The sequence below is a fragment of the Ambystoma mexicanum genome, chromosome 5q (genome assembly GCF_040938575.1).
Source record: "Ambystoma mexicanum isolate Mex_15411 chromosome 5q, UKY_AmexF1_1, whole genome shotgun sequence".
Classification (NCBI taxonomy): Eukaryota; Metazoa; Chordata; class Amphibia; order Caudata; family Ambystomatidae; genus Ambystoma; species Ambystoma mexicanum.
Genome location: NC_090933.1, coordinates 23,303,665 through 23,317,607, shown reverse-complemented (window position 1 = coordinate 23,317,607; position 13,943 = coordinate 23,303,665). Strand labels below are relative to the sequence as shown.

Genomic DNA, 13,943 nt, shown 5'->3' with positions numbered 1-13,943 from the left:
TCAGGATCTGTAGTTCGGGACTGCCTCTGCCGTGAGACAGCCTCCGCTGCGCCGTGGGACAGCCTCTGCTGCGCCGTGGGACAGTCTCCGCTGCATCGCGGAAGTTCTCTGCTGCATCGCGAGAGATTCTCGGCTGGAACACAGAACTCAGACTACCTCCGCGCTCTTTAGACAATCCTGAGCCATATTGGTTTTCAACTGCAGAACACCAAGTTTTCATCTTAGCCAACTATCTCTTTGGAAGTGTTTTCGCACTTCATGAGCCTGACGAATGGAAATCTTCGGGTAAGAGGATCTAGTCAAAGTGTATCTATAATTATCGATCACCAATTCGCTGTGAATAGTAGTATCATTAGTGCCTAATTCTTTTGCAGAAAAAGAAAACTAGTGGATATCGCCTTAGACGTATTTTGTGGCTACTCTTCATAGTTTGTCATTGCTATTCAGGTTAGTTGAATTTACGGAAAGGAACTGCATTGTGAAGCCTTAGTCAGTATTGTCCTAAACTTATCTTGTTTGTTGTTTGCTCCCTACAGCCACGAGGTCTCGGTGGGAATCCAATCCAATCTTTCAATTAATAGATCACTTTGTATGTGTATTCCGTCATTCAGAGTGATACATTAGTGGGAAGAATTCTTCTTCTACACTACGGGGTCAAGTTTCAGAAGTGGAATTCTGACACGTGCATGTTGGCCGGCAGCGTCTTGTGCTACCCCTCATAGGCTTCTTTGATGGCCACGACCATCCACCTTGCAATGGAAGCCTTGGATGCCCCTATACCCAGGTCTGGAGCCACCAAAGGTGACAAAAAGTGCAGACTTGCGGAAGCTCCTGGTCCTGTTCAGATATAATTTCAGAGCGCATATGACATCCTGACAGTGCAAGACTCTGAGCCTCGTCCTAGGACCATTTCCTCGTTCAGATGGAACGCGGAGGATACCTTAGGTAGTACTGCTGGATGAGTGCGCAGGACCACCTTATCCCTGTGGAACGTGATATAGGGATCTGACGACACTAGAGCCTGGGTGTCGCTGACTCTGGATCTCGCTGACTCTGCGAGCGGATGTGAGACCTACAAATAGAGCTGTCTTGATGGTGACCGGCCTGATGTCCACGGACGCATTGGCTCGAAGGGTTTGTGCGCCAGGGCGCCCAAAACCACATTGAGGTCCCACACAGGGTGTGGCCTTTATGCTTTACCCGCCCACCTAGACAGGTCCGCCAGATGTTTAGAAAGCACATCGTCCAGTGTGCACAATTGATTTCCTTAGAATCCGCCCAGTGACAAAACCTGCTCCATTTACTCCTGTATTGCCTCCTAGTGGTGTTTGCTCCTAGTGCGCTGGATGATCTCCAGGTTAGCCCAAGATAGGTTCAGGTGCTTTAGGGTGACCTGCTCAGGAACTATGCTGCAACGGCAAGCTTCTGAGGAGCGGGGTGGAGAACCCTGCCCCCTGCTGGGACAGGAGTTGTGCTGGGCCCAACGGAAAGTGAATGGGTGGTTGGTCCGAGAGGATGAGCAATTTGGAGAACCACTATCTCACCGGCCACCAGGGCACTATCACTATGATGCTGAGGAGGCAAGCCTCCTTTATCTTTTGGAGTACCCTGGGGATCAGGGGAGTGGCTGGAAAGGCATAGGCTGTCATGCCCTCCCAGTGGATCTGCATGGCGTTGCCCAGGGAGCCGGGGCCTAGTCCCTGCCAAGACGCAAACTGATAGCACTTCCTGTTCCTCCAGGAGGCAAATGGATCTACTTGAGTATGCCCCATGTGTTGAAAATCACCTGCAGTACCTTGTCATTCAATTGCCACTCGTAATTGTCCGCTCCCAGCCTACCGAGTCTGTCCCCCTCCACGTTGGATTCCCCCCGGGAGGTGGACCGCCATGAGGTAGATGTGTTCCAGGGCCCATTCCCACATGCTGACCGCTATGTTGCACAGCGGAGGGGACCTGGTACCCCCCTGCTTGTTGACATAGAACATGCTGGTGGAGTTGTCGGTCTGGATAAGGAAGGCCCTGAGGGCTAGCCCAATGGCTCTGAGCTCCAGCCAGTTGATATGAGACTCCTGCTCCTTCAGGGTCCAGACTCCATGGACGCTGTGGCTGTCCAGAGTGGCTCCCCAGCCCTCTAGGTAGGAGTCCGAAGTAATGGTGACCTGCGGAGTAGGCTGCCGGAATGGCCTGCCTGTCCATAGATTGCAGTCCTTGGACCACCACGTGAGGTCCGAGTGGAGAGAAGGCAGTATGCTGACCAGCTCCGCTTGGGAGCCCCTCTCCTGATTCCGTGAGGCTGCGAAGCGCAGCTCCAGTATCCTTATCCAGAGCCTTGTGTGTGGCATGGCCAAGAGGATCGCTGCCATGCTACCCAGTACGTGCTGGTACCACCAAGCCCAAGTGACTGATCTGGTAAGGAAGTGCGTAGTGGCCCTCTTGATGGCCGTAATCTTATACTACGAGGGAAATAACTTCTCGGAGCTTGTATCCCAGATAAGGCCCAGGAAGGTGAGGCTCTGCGTGGGCTGCAGCTGAGACTTCTTGAGGTTGATGGTAAACCCCAGGTCATGGAGTGTACTCATGAGCGCAGATGTGGTGTGGACAACCCCCTACGGGGATCTTGCCCTGACGAGCCAGTCGTCCAGGTAGACATGGTGTTCCTGGGCCCTGAGGAGGGCTGCCACTGCATTCATGAGTCTGGTGAACACCCTGGGGGCTGAGTTGAGGCCAAATGGTAGCACCATGTACTGGAAATGACAGCCCATGATCCTGAAGCATAGGAAGGAGCGATGGGGCTGCCAAATCGGGACATGTAGGTAAGCGTCCTTCAGATCCAGGAGCACATCCAATCTCCCTTGTCTAGTGTGTTTGCAATGAGTGCTGGCTTAACCATCTTGAATTTTTGGAGAGGTAGGGAGAGGCTGAGGGTGGAGAGGTCCAACATAACTCTCGGGCCAGCTTGGTTCTTCTTTTGTATGGCGAAAATCCTGGAATAGAAGCCTAATCCTCTCTGGCAGGCTGGTACTTCTTCCACTGCCTGGCTCTCGATGAGCGACTGGATCTCCGCCACCAGAGTTGCCGTCCCAACCTGTGGGAGGGGAGGAAGGAGGAGAGGGAGATATAGGTAGGCGGCAATCCGTGGATACTACGAGAGGATCCATGGGTCTGCAAAGTTCTGGCGCCAAAACTGCATGTGAGGCTAGCCTTCCCCCCACTGGAGACATGTGGACCCAGAGGGATGCATCATGCCTTTGTGCTCTCTGAGGCTGCTGCTGAGGAGGGGGACTGAAACAAGCCCTTGACCCCCCCCACACCTCCCAACTGCTTTTTGTTGCTTGCGCCGGTGCTGGCTCGGCGAGCGGTCAGGTTGTCACGACCTCTGTTCCTGGAATCCCCGGAACCCGAAAAACACCCGCCCCTTATCGGTGCGTTGATGCGACTTGGTGTACGCCTTGGCCGTGGCTTTCGTAAGAATAGATAGAGACTTCACGGTTTGTGAGCTGTTGTTCTTATCCAATTCCTCATTAGTGGTAGAGTGGAAGAGGTCATTACCCTCGAAAAGAAGGTCCAATATGCGATCCTGGAATTCGAGGTTAAACTTAGTAGCCCGAAGCCAAGCCGTCCTTCTTATGTACGTGCCGATGAAGATGGCACAGGCAAGAGGTATCGATGTGGGCCACTGTGGACTCCATGATGTCCTGCGCTACCAGCCTGGAGTCTCCTAGACCAGCCTTGAAGCGTACTTGGCTCTGCACTGGAAGTTCCGGAAAGAAGTCTGCCATTTCCCACCACAACCTCTGGTTACCGGCTGCCAACATGGCATCCGCGTTGGCTTGACGCAGGTGCAGGGAGGCGTTGGATCACAGCTTTTTCCCGTACTCGTCCAAGATCTTCTCCTCCTTTCCTAGCAGCAACGAGGATGAGGTGGCCGTGGACTACTGAGGCTTAGAGTAGAGTGGCATCACAGCGATCACCGACGAGTGCGCCTGGTGGTGCGTTGAAAGCAAGAGTGTAGCGTTCAGCAAGTATGTCTATATAGAGTCTCTATCTAGCTCCGTCATACATATCTCTGCCAGGCGGACGTCTCATCTCTCCGAGCGAGAAGGATCCAGCATACTATCGATAACCACATTGGAAGGACTCTTGATCCTTTACATGGTTCCTGCACCATTTGAACACCATTATTCCACTTTGTGTTCCTAATATATAAACGCACAATAGTGCTTACAATGGAAACTTAAACAAAAAAATGGACAAATCTTTCTGATGAAATACTCTCCTCCTGTAGAACCACCGTGACCATGCGGTGGGGAAACACGTGTCGAGGTTCAAAGGATCAATCAGGCATCTTTGCATTGTCCCCAACAGGACTCTCCCTTTACACAAAGCCTCAAAAGGACTCTTCATCAACATCGAGCCAATTGCTCTTCAATATTACTCCAACAACAACCAAGGACATAAATCCTCATCAACACTAATAAGGACCACAAGAGAACAACAACAAAGGACATAATTCCTTATGAACACTAATAAGGACCAGAAGAGAACTTTTCTCACTATTTCGCCACACTCTTGAAATAGTGTTTATCACAATTAAGTGAAACTAACTTAATATAAACCAATTTGTGTTGTTACATACTCTGACTCAAGAGTAATATGAATATTCAAAGGTTTGGATCTTACTTCAACAATTGACATCAAGATAATATTGAATAGTGACTAACATTTTCGGTTTTATTTTGGAAGTGCATTTAACTTAATTTTTGATTTACGAGTGTTTGCATTTTTTCAAAGGAATTCAAACTTCTTGTATGATCGCAAACCCACTCAAATGTTTGGTTTTTTTTGCTACTCCTTTGTGAAACAGAGAAGCGCCACAGTAGGGCTTTGTCTTTCAGCATATCTCTGCCAATGCCCACACTTTTAGACTTTTAATCTTAGCAAGATCTAATGTTCGGACATCAAGAGCAACAAAAATGTGTGAATTGTAACCTTACTTTTTGAAGAAAAAGGCATTAAAAGAGAAATTATAATTGGAGCAAAAATCTTCTGCTACACCTGGCGTGATTAAATTTCAATCTGGAGCCCGTGGCCTCGTGACAAAAGGCAGACGTCCCCTTCCTCTTTAAACATACAGTCACAGCGATCATCTCTGCTCGGCGTTGTTTGAGGAAGAAGGTACATGTGCAGGGAGGCAAAAGTCACCAGAGGGACGATAGATGCATGAACACCCAACTCCTGCAGGTGGCTGCCACACGGATGCCCGTTTCCTTAGAAAGCATCGCTTAGCTCCTTTCTTCTTAAGAGACCATCATTTCAATTTTTATAAACGGCTAACTGGAAGGCTGATCGCTCATTTTGGGGGAGGAGGGAGATGAGATAAGGTCTTGATAGTGAAGGTGGGTCCGCTGGTCTCGCCATGTTTCAGTGAAGGCAGTCGAAAAATGTATGCATGTGCAGTCCTCCCTGCATTTTGTCCAATGAAGGAGTAAAGTAAGAACATTCCATATACATTTTCATACCACCACCCCTCCCCCCAAAAGGCACTTCAACGAATGTCCAGTTTAAAGTTACTTCATTTATCAACCTAAGGAGGAAGAAACGAGTGCTTGCCATGCTGGCATTTTAATCAGTGGTCTACAGGCTACAGAGTTGTCTGTGGCAGGTGCACTAATCTAGTGATCTACATTGGCGGGATAGAACTTGTGGCGTGCAGGTGAGAAAGTGAGCTCTGCGGGCAGCTATTAAACTCCCAGTGCCATCTTGCGGGACAGGTTCTTGTATTTACCACTTTTTATTTTATTCTGTTTTTTTGAATCAATGGATTGTAGTACATTTCTTGGCTACTGAAATAATATGTTTAACCACCATCTTTTGAGACTACTCCACTTCTCATTACAGGTGGATTGGCAACATATAAGAAATCGAGTAATGGGCCTATCCGAGCCAAGAAAATAAGGGCAAGGGGTCTGAACAAGTGACAAAACAATTTTTGAGGGTGGATATTTAGAAGTACCTTGAGGAGCCTAAATATCGCAAGTAACCAAGGAAATTCTTTAAGTAGGTGTGGTCTGCGTACTCCCAAAGGAAGGTCCCGACAGACGCAGTGAGTTTCTTTAACTTGCATAAAAGAGGAAACATCTATTAAAACGGTTTGCTAAAAATAATATAGTAAATCGCCATTAAAACAAATTTACTAAAATTAATGAAACAAAAATGCATCCAATCAAATTAAATCAATATAGGTTTTAAACCTTGTAAAATGGTTCATAGTGTTACAAGTACCTGATTTGCAGGCATGCAAGGAAGGTCCAAATGTCCTATTCCAATACAGTAAAGCATAGCACCTGCTTCAGAGAACTGCCCGTTACATGCTACGGGCACAGAGGCCAACACAGCATAAGAAATGTGGACCCACTCGCAAAAACCCGCCATCAAAACTAAAACAGAATGCTAAAATTTAATTGCCCATACACAAAACACACCTTTGAAAACGTCTTTTTGGTCGAAGGTGTGTTTTAGCAGCGCTCTGCAGGGACCAGTGACTTACTAAAGGGCCCCACTGGTTACTTTTTGTGCTTCAATGTTTCCAGGCACTGAAGGTTCGTTAAGATTGATTTCTAGAATCTGGCCTGGTAGATGGATTTTAGGAGGCCATCCTCGTTAAAGTGAACTGGGTGGGAACTCAGAGTTTAGTCAAGAGTCAATCAGGGCAGAAATGGAAAGCAGTTGAGACTTAATCTCAGGAGAATGTGAGTGGGAGGTCAGGGGCTCTCAAAGAGTGAACACAGTTGGGTACACAATAATTCGATTTTGACAGAAAAGTAGAAAAATACAGTTAATTATTATTGGCCTTATGAACACACTGGAAAAGGAACCCAACACGCAGTATTATCGCACAACACCCTATAATACAAATATACACGGTAACCATAGGTTCAAACATACATCAAATAACTTAATCAGCAAAGCAGGTATTTCAGATACTGTAAATGATGGAAAGAGATCACAATACAATGTCTTAACTTAATTCCAAACCCTAAAATGAATGGGTCCTTGTGCCCAAAAGTCAAAGGAGCCACACAATGTTTCTCACCATTATGATGTCTCTGTAGATAGGATTCAATAGGCTTGTATTGTAGTGATAGAGTTCTACAACAATTTTATCAGGAGTAAATAAGAGATTTTCTTTCTTCGAGAGCCAAGGCCAACCCAGGTCAAATGAGCAAAGGTAATTGGAATGGAATTAGGAGTCAAAGAGACTTGTTCCCAATGTTATCCTATGGAGGACGGGAGGTGTGAGGGGCAAGACACACTGATGCTTTTTTACCCCTCCCAACCCCCTCCATCCCCCGACTCAGATTTTCCCAGATTACTTTTTGGATCTTCTTAGGGGTTCTGGGGGATCGATCTTCTGCCATTTGCGCCAGTGAGAGGTGCCCAGGAGTTGAAGATTTGAGGATTCTTCCGGTTGAATGGAAATGCAAGATACAACCATTTTTGGAGAAGAAATGCAAAATCCACTTATGCAGACCTCTGCAGGACACTTGACTAATAGGCGACAACAGGCATCTTTCCAAATTCGGTCACGGCAGCTGTTCCAGGATAGGTTTGCACGAAAGTGGAAAGCGGAAATTCTGGTAGACGGCTACTTGTGGCACAAGCTGGCCACCACCAAAGTTGCCGACTTGAACGCAGAGCGACGAAACTGCTGGCGAGAAAACCCACGAGAGAGCTTGTCAGTCTGCTGGGCAATCCAGAGACACTTCCCAAAGGCTCTGAAGGACTGGATCCTTGAGAAGGAATCAAGACTAGTTGGTCCCACTAGTTCAAGGGCTGAAGCATCGGCCACAGTCTTCGGAGATCAGGAAGAGGAGCAGGGCTTCACCAGGCTGGTTACTGGAAGAGAGACTGATCCACTCCAGGAGTTACCTTCAGATCTTCAGCAAGCTGCTCTTCGTGGGATTCTTGGCTTCAATGACGATCTGAAGAAATCGTTGCAGAGGTCTTCCTTCTTATCGGAAATCCAAGCTGGAAGCAAGTCCAAGCCCGCCAATGATAAGGATCTGCACTATTCAAACAACCAGTCGGTATCCAATCAGGTTTCACATTTGCCCCACACCCAGACTTTCTGGCACAACAGATGTAGATTGGAACTAGACAGTTCATGCCCCCTTCTGGGCCACACACACACACACACACACAAAGGCTCACTAAGCCCGTGAAAGCCACATCTTTCCCAGGCAAGTATATGACCTTATAAGGACTTTCCTGACCTGAGAGGGCAGGAAGAAGGCCAAACTACAATATGGCCAAAGAACAAGCAAAGAACTTTTGGCATGGCCATTTTAGGGCACTAGCTACATTTGGTACTCATACATGTTCCGGGAATGTGTTTACCAAAAATAATGCAAAAATGGTAAACATGTAAATGCTGCCACCAACTTGTCTTTAGCCACATATAAAAGTAACAAAAAGAGACACATGTAAAAAGCTAGGGTGTTACAAATGTATCCCAATTGCATTGTGTAATGTGAAATAGTACAATAATTCAAAAAGGCAAACAGTTTCACAGTACTGATAGTCTGAAGGACTGGCCTGTTTCCCCATAACAATGAGCAAAAGGCAACGGAAGTGAAGCTGAAAGCTTTACTTCCCTCCAAAAAGTCAGGACAATATAAAAACAGAGCCACAAGAATTGGGTTCCACAGGAAACTATGGAAGAAAAGTAGCAAAAATGAATCTTCGCTAACAAGGTACAATCCTGCTACACCGATGGAGGCAGCAGAATCTCAGGAGCAAACATGGGTGAACCTGCCAGTTGTCACCAGGTCCCAACAACAGACAGTAGCCAGTCAGAATTTAATAAGTTGCTAGGGCCCGAACCACTTAAATTCCTGTAAGAAAACACACCAATCTGTACCTCAATTGCACTTATTTGAATACACAAACATATTAGATTTTCACATGTTTGACTTATCCACACTTTAAAAAAAACCTTTTTACTGACCTCAATTTCCACATAATTGTGAAACTGGCACAGGCTCAGCCAGAGAATGTCCAGCCTGAAAGACAACATCATATGGAGAAATTCCATTAACAAGCAATGGCACTGATAAGCAATCACATCAAAGCTGGCATGAATGTGGCTGGCTGGAAAAGTCAAACTTCGAGCAGTACTGACCTAATCCCCCTCAATGCCACCAAGGGAGGCCTGTGCCATCTTTCTTGCTCAGCCAGCTGTGTGGCTGTGAGAGAAGGGTGTGAGGTTTGCATCAGTAGAAGAAAGGATAAAAGGCATAGATGAGGTAGAGTGGGTTAGACAGAAGCCCTTCTCTCTCCTTATCCGTCTGTCAGATGGTCTGAGGGGAAGGAGTGGCATATTTGTGACAAAACACAATTTGGATAAAAAGTAATGATATTTTAAGTGCAAAACAAAGCACTGTGGATAGTGATAAAATGTATTTTGATAGGAAACATTTTGCATAGAAATTTAGCTTTTTAGGATTCGCCATGAGCTTTCTAGCAGAATATGAATATCACAAACAATAAAACATTTTTTTGATAATCAATGGGTTTTATATTAGAATTAAGTTAACAATTTAGGACAAAAGAGGGGTATTTTGGGAACTTTGCATCCAATCCCCACTGAAAAACACTCCTGGTTTGATCAAAAAGAATCTTTTTTTCAAATATTGCCCTAATCTGCACATATGTAACACAGTATTTCAAATAAAGACCAATTTACACCTCACCATGGAATAGCCATCCAATCAAATTTCAAGAAAACAACCTACTAGCCTTTGTGGCAGCTCAAACATTTACACTTGGTGAAGGACTTCCTGACTAGAGAAACTATGAGCCCTTCAGTCATGTTCGCAAAAACGCAAAAGCACTACAGAGTCCTCAACAAAGACTTCAATGACTTTCTTCACATGGAAGGACTTTCAATAAAGAAAAAATAGAAGCTCATTGCCACAGAACAGAGGTGGAAGAAAGGCCCAAGCTCTCCCCTTAGTGTGGAGCAATATGAAAAAAAACATGGGCAAAGGTATCTAAAAAATATTTACCTTGGTGGTCGTCTCATAATCGTTACATCATTTATTTACACTATACCATACTTTTGGGACCCTGATCAAACTTGTCAGATGCAAACTGATCACCTTACGATTGTCCTGGCACTCTACATCTGAGGGCAGTAAACACATTCAAATTTTGGACAGCAATATTGCCTATCGTAAATTCAATATGCAAGTCAGAAATTGTACAACATATACTATTCTGCGGCTCATCAGTTGCAAACCTCCGGATTGGCATTCAGTCTGTAAAACCGCTTGCCATTCTGCGAGGTACAGCTCTGAAGACAAATGAGGATCCATGGAACTTCAAATCAAAGGCTTTCTTATCCTTCATTATGGCCCTTATTCTGCTGTGGAATGAGACGGGAAAATGTGTCCTAAACGACATTCCCTCTTTATAAACTCAAATACATGGTTCCCAGAAAACAAAGCCTCCCGCAAGGAGATCAGATGCAGTGCGTAACAATGAACATGCCTTGTTTGACTCATACCACCCGCATGTATCCAAACCTTCGCTCACTTCTAAGACATTTTTTCAATAAGAGGCCAAGCTTACTTTATCCTGAAACTATAAGGTGTTTTTTTTTGGGAGATATTTTGTTCGTCGTTATCTACCGTTTCCCTCAATCAAATAATAAGTAACACTCATAAGATTTCACCAACTACATAGTTGTACTTCTCTCAGGCTCACTTCTTCGTTTACATCATTCCTTTCTGTTATTACAGCGATTTCTAGCTTAGATGTCCTCATTGTACTTAACATCATGTTTAACTTTTTTGCCACTATCTTAATATTTTTGCATGAGCACATTGCATTGCTTTTCTCTGCATGCAGGTATGCATCCTCCTTTTATTTCTTATAGAACAAAAACACTTTCAGAGAATCTTTCAAGATAGCCGCCGGTGAATAAGGGCGTGAAGTCCATTCCTCCGCTCCGAAAATTTAGCAGACCGCGTATATGAGATTCGGGTGCCGGTCGGGCATGAGGAAGAACACGGGAGCCAGATAAACTAAGGGTATACCCCGGAATCAAGTAATTGGAACTTCCAGCCCTGCCCCACCCCCGAGAAAGGTGCGGCCAGGGAAGGAACAGGGATACGCCAAAGTGAAAATGTGGCGCGCCTGCTTGCGGCGGACAAGGCAAAAGAAGGTGAGAAGTCAGAGCCGAGGCAAGCGAAGAGGCAGCCCTTAACAGAGCAGCGCTGCAGGCGCACACCGCATGAAAGCTTAGTGTCGGGGACAGCGAGGGCACACCCCTCTGAAGGCAAAAACAGAATATTGAGGACAGCGCCCCTTCGCCAAGAACAATTGTGACCAGATTAAAGGACTTTCCCCAGTGGCTTAGACGTAGCACAAAGATCGTTGGAGGAGCTAAAACCTAGCGGCATGAGGCTCGAGTGGAGGGATGGAACAAGTTACTTACCTACCTGTAACTGTTGTTCTCCAGCATGGGTCTGGCATGGAGTCACATGCTCATGAATCTTCCCCGTCATCAGAATGGGTTTCCTCGGTAAAGAAAAAAATCAGTTTCAGTTTCATTTCTGAACTGTCTTTCTACTCGTAACAAATCACTGGTCTCTGGGTCATACTGCCCCCAGCCAATGACTGCCCTCTACCTAAGCACCTCCTCTGGCAGCCATCTGCAGATTTTTACCGCACGTTCAAGTGTTGGGAGTCCCTGTGCTATAGCTCTCGAGCTTTTACTGCGTTTAGCGATTTTTCAAAGAGTTTAATTTTCGGAATTTTCTACGCCCCTCAAGGGCGAAGTTTTCATCGAGCTACGCTTCTTTGAGCATTCCAGAAGACCTTGAGGCTTACCCCGTGGACATGGCCCAGGACAAAGGAAGCTCGACACCCGGATCCAAGCTGTTCAGGAACTGCCCCGGATGTGGATTGCAGAAAGTGTTCACCGACACCCTCAACCACGAGCCTGGATCTGTCTCTGGGAAGAGAAAATCGGAGAACCCGGGTAAGCTTCTGGAGAAGCCCCGGTCGATCCCGACGGAAGTAGCTAAGGGGGAGCGGGGCGGTGACCCTCCCCCAAGGTGAAGGCCTCAAGCGCGCCCAAAGTCAAGAAGGCCTTGATTCACCCGGCTAAGGCCTCTATCGAGGGAGTCGTGGCAGCACTGGCGAAGCCTGTGGAGGCTCCCCCAGTGGAGGCGACCTCGGGGCCCAGAGTTCCCCTGCCACCGCGGAGGGAATCCTCTTTTCAGCCCATCGATAAGACCCCCGTGAGAACCCCAGTGGAAAAGAGGGGGGGCGGTGGCCATAATGGACACGGATAAAGCCTCTGAGGCGGAGCTGGCTGGAGTCGTGAAGATCCTCAACAAGAAGTTCAAGGAGGTCCGGTCCCACGGGAGGGATCTCGACGAGGTGGAGGAAGAGAGCGATGGCGGTGCCGATGAGGTTTCCGTGGAGGCGGAGGATTTCACTCCCCAACCGTCGCGCCCGTCGCAGCCGGTACCCGAGCCACGGGACAACTCGGGAGCCATCTTAATGGTGATCCAGGCCTTATGTACGGAGATAAGGACGAGGTTGCCCTTACCCACAATGGACGATCCAGGAGAGCCTGGCCTGTTGGGGGGCCCTGCAAGCAAGCGGAGGAGAGTTCACCCCCCCCCACCCCTCCAGCCTTCGCGGTCCTCACAGCCTTCATCTCCTGCCCCTGATCCTAGGTAGGACATGGGTACAAAGAAGGCCACAATGGGGACGGATGACGACGGTGGTGACAATGGGATGGGCCCTCCATCGCCACCCCCTCGGACCTCCCCGCCCGACGAAATTGGCTCCTTTCACACCATGATTGCCAGGGCATCCAAGCTCTTCGAGCTCTGCCCCGAAGAAGAGAAGAAGGAAGGTTTCCTCTATCAACGGCGTGAGGCCAAAAGGAAGACGGTCTTCTCGGTCCAGTTACTTTACGACATCTGGGACGAGGGGCTGTTGCTCCTGAAGAACCCATCCACAACCCCAACCAAGAGAGACCCGTACGAGAAGAAGTCCCGGATTCTCCCCCTCTGTGCCTTAGGGTGCAGCCCATCCCGGATTCGGTCGTCTCGCCGGCGGCCAAGAATAAGGCGGCGGGGGCTACGGCTTCGACTTCAACCTCCCCCCAGACGGTGAGGGGAAGAAACTGGACGCCATGGGGCGACGGGTCATCTCGTCGTTGGCGGCGATTAAAGCGTCCAACGATATAGCGATTGTGGCCCACTATGACAGGGAGCTTTGGTTTAAGATAGTTCCTCTGCTGGACTTCTTCCCGGACGACAAGAGGGAGGAGGCCCTGGAGATCCTGCAGGAGGACGAGGTGGCGTCGGACCACGCCATAACTGTGGCCACCGGCATTGCCTGACACCGGTTTCCGTCAGTTGGGCAACAGTGTTTGTCTTCGACGGCGTGGTTGGCTCAATGCGACCGATTTCCGCCAGGACATGCAAACCAGAGTTTTGAACATGCCCTTCGACGGGAATAACCTGTTTGGGAAGACAGTGGACGAATCACTGCAGGCCATCAAGGCCGACACAGAGACGGCCCCGGCCATGGGGGTTTTGCAGCAAAGACGGCCGCCCTTTCGGAACTCCAGAGGCAAGCAAGGTGCCTTCAAAGGATTCGGCAGTGGCTTCTCGATGTACCACCAGGCGGCACACTCATCGTCGCAGGTCTACAGAGGATGCGGCAAGTCAGGAGGATTTTGTCGTCGTCACCAAGGAGGCCAAAGCGGCAAGGCTGCTGCTAAGCAGGACTGAACCGGCCATAGCGCCGGGCCCCCACATGAGCACCCCGGTGGGAGGCCGGATGGCGAAGTTTGTCAAAGTGTGAGAGTCCATCTCCACCGACCGATAGGTGCTGGATGCCCTGGCCCACGGGCA

General features: G+C 48.1%; 1 protein-coding gene across 1 annotated transcript in view; it reads right to left on the bottom strand.

Annotated features, from left to right (window-relative positions):
- The window catches only part of LPCAT1 (lysophosphatidylcholine acyltransferase 1), a 1,148,174-nt gene that overhangs the window by 312,949 nt on the left and 821,282 nt on the right, over window positions 1-13,943 (bottom strand). Inside the window, exon 8 of the mRNA XM_069620435.1 lies at window positions 9,008-9,062. Coding sequence (XP_069476536.1) covers window positions 9,008-9,062 — 55 coding nt within the window. The remainder of the gene's footprint in view (window positions 1-9,007; window positions 9,063-13,943) is intronic.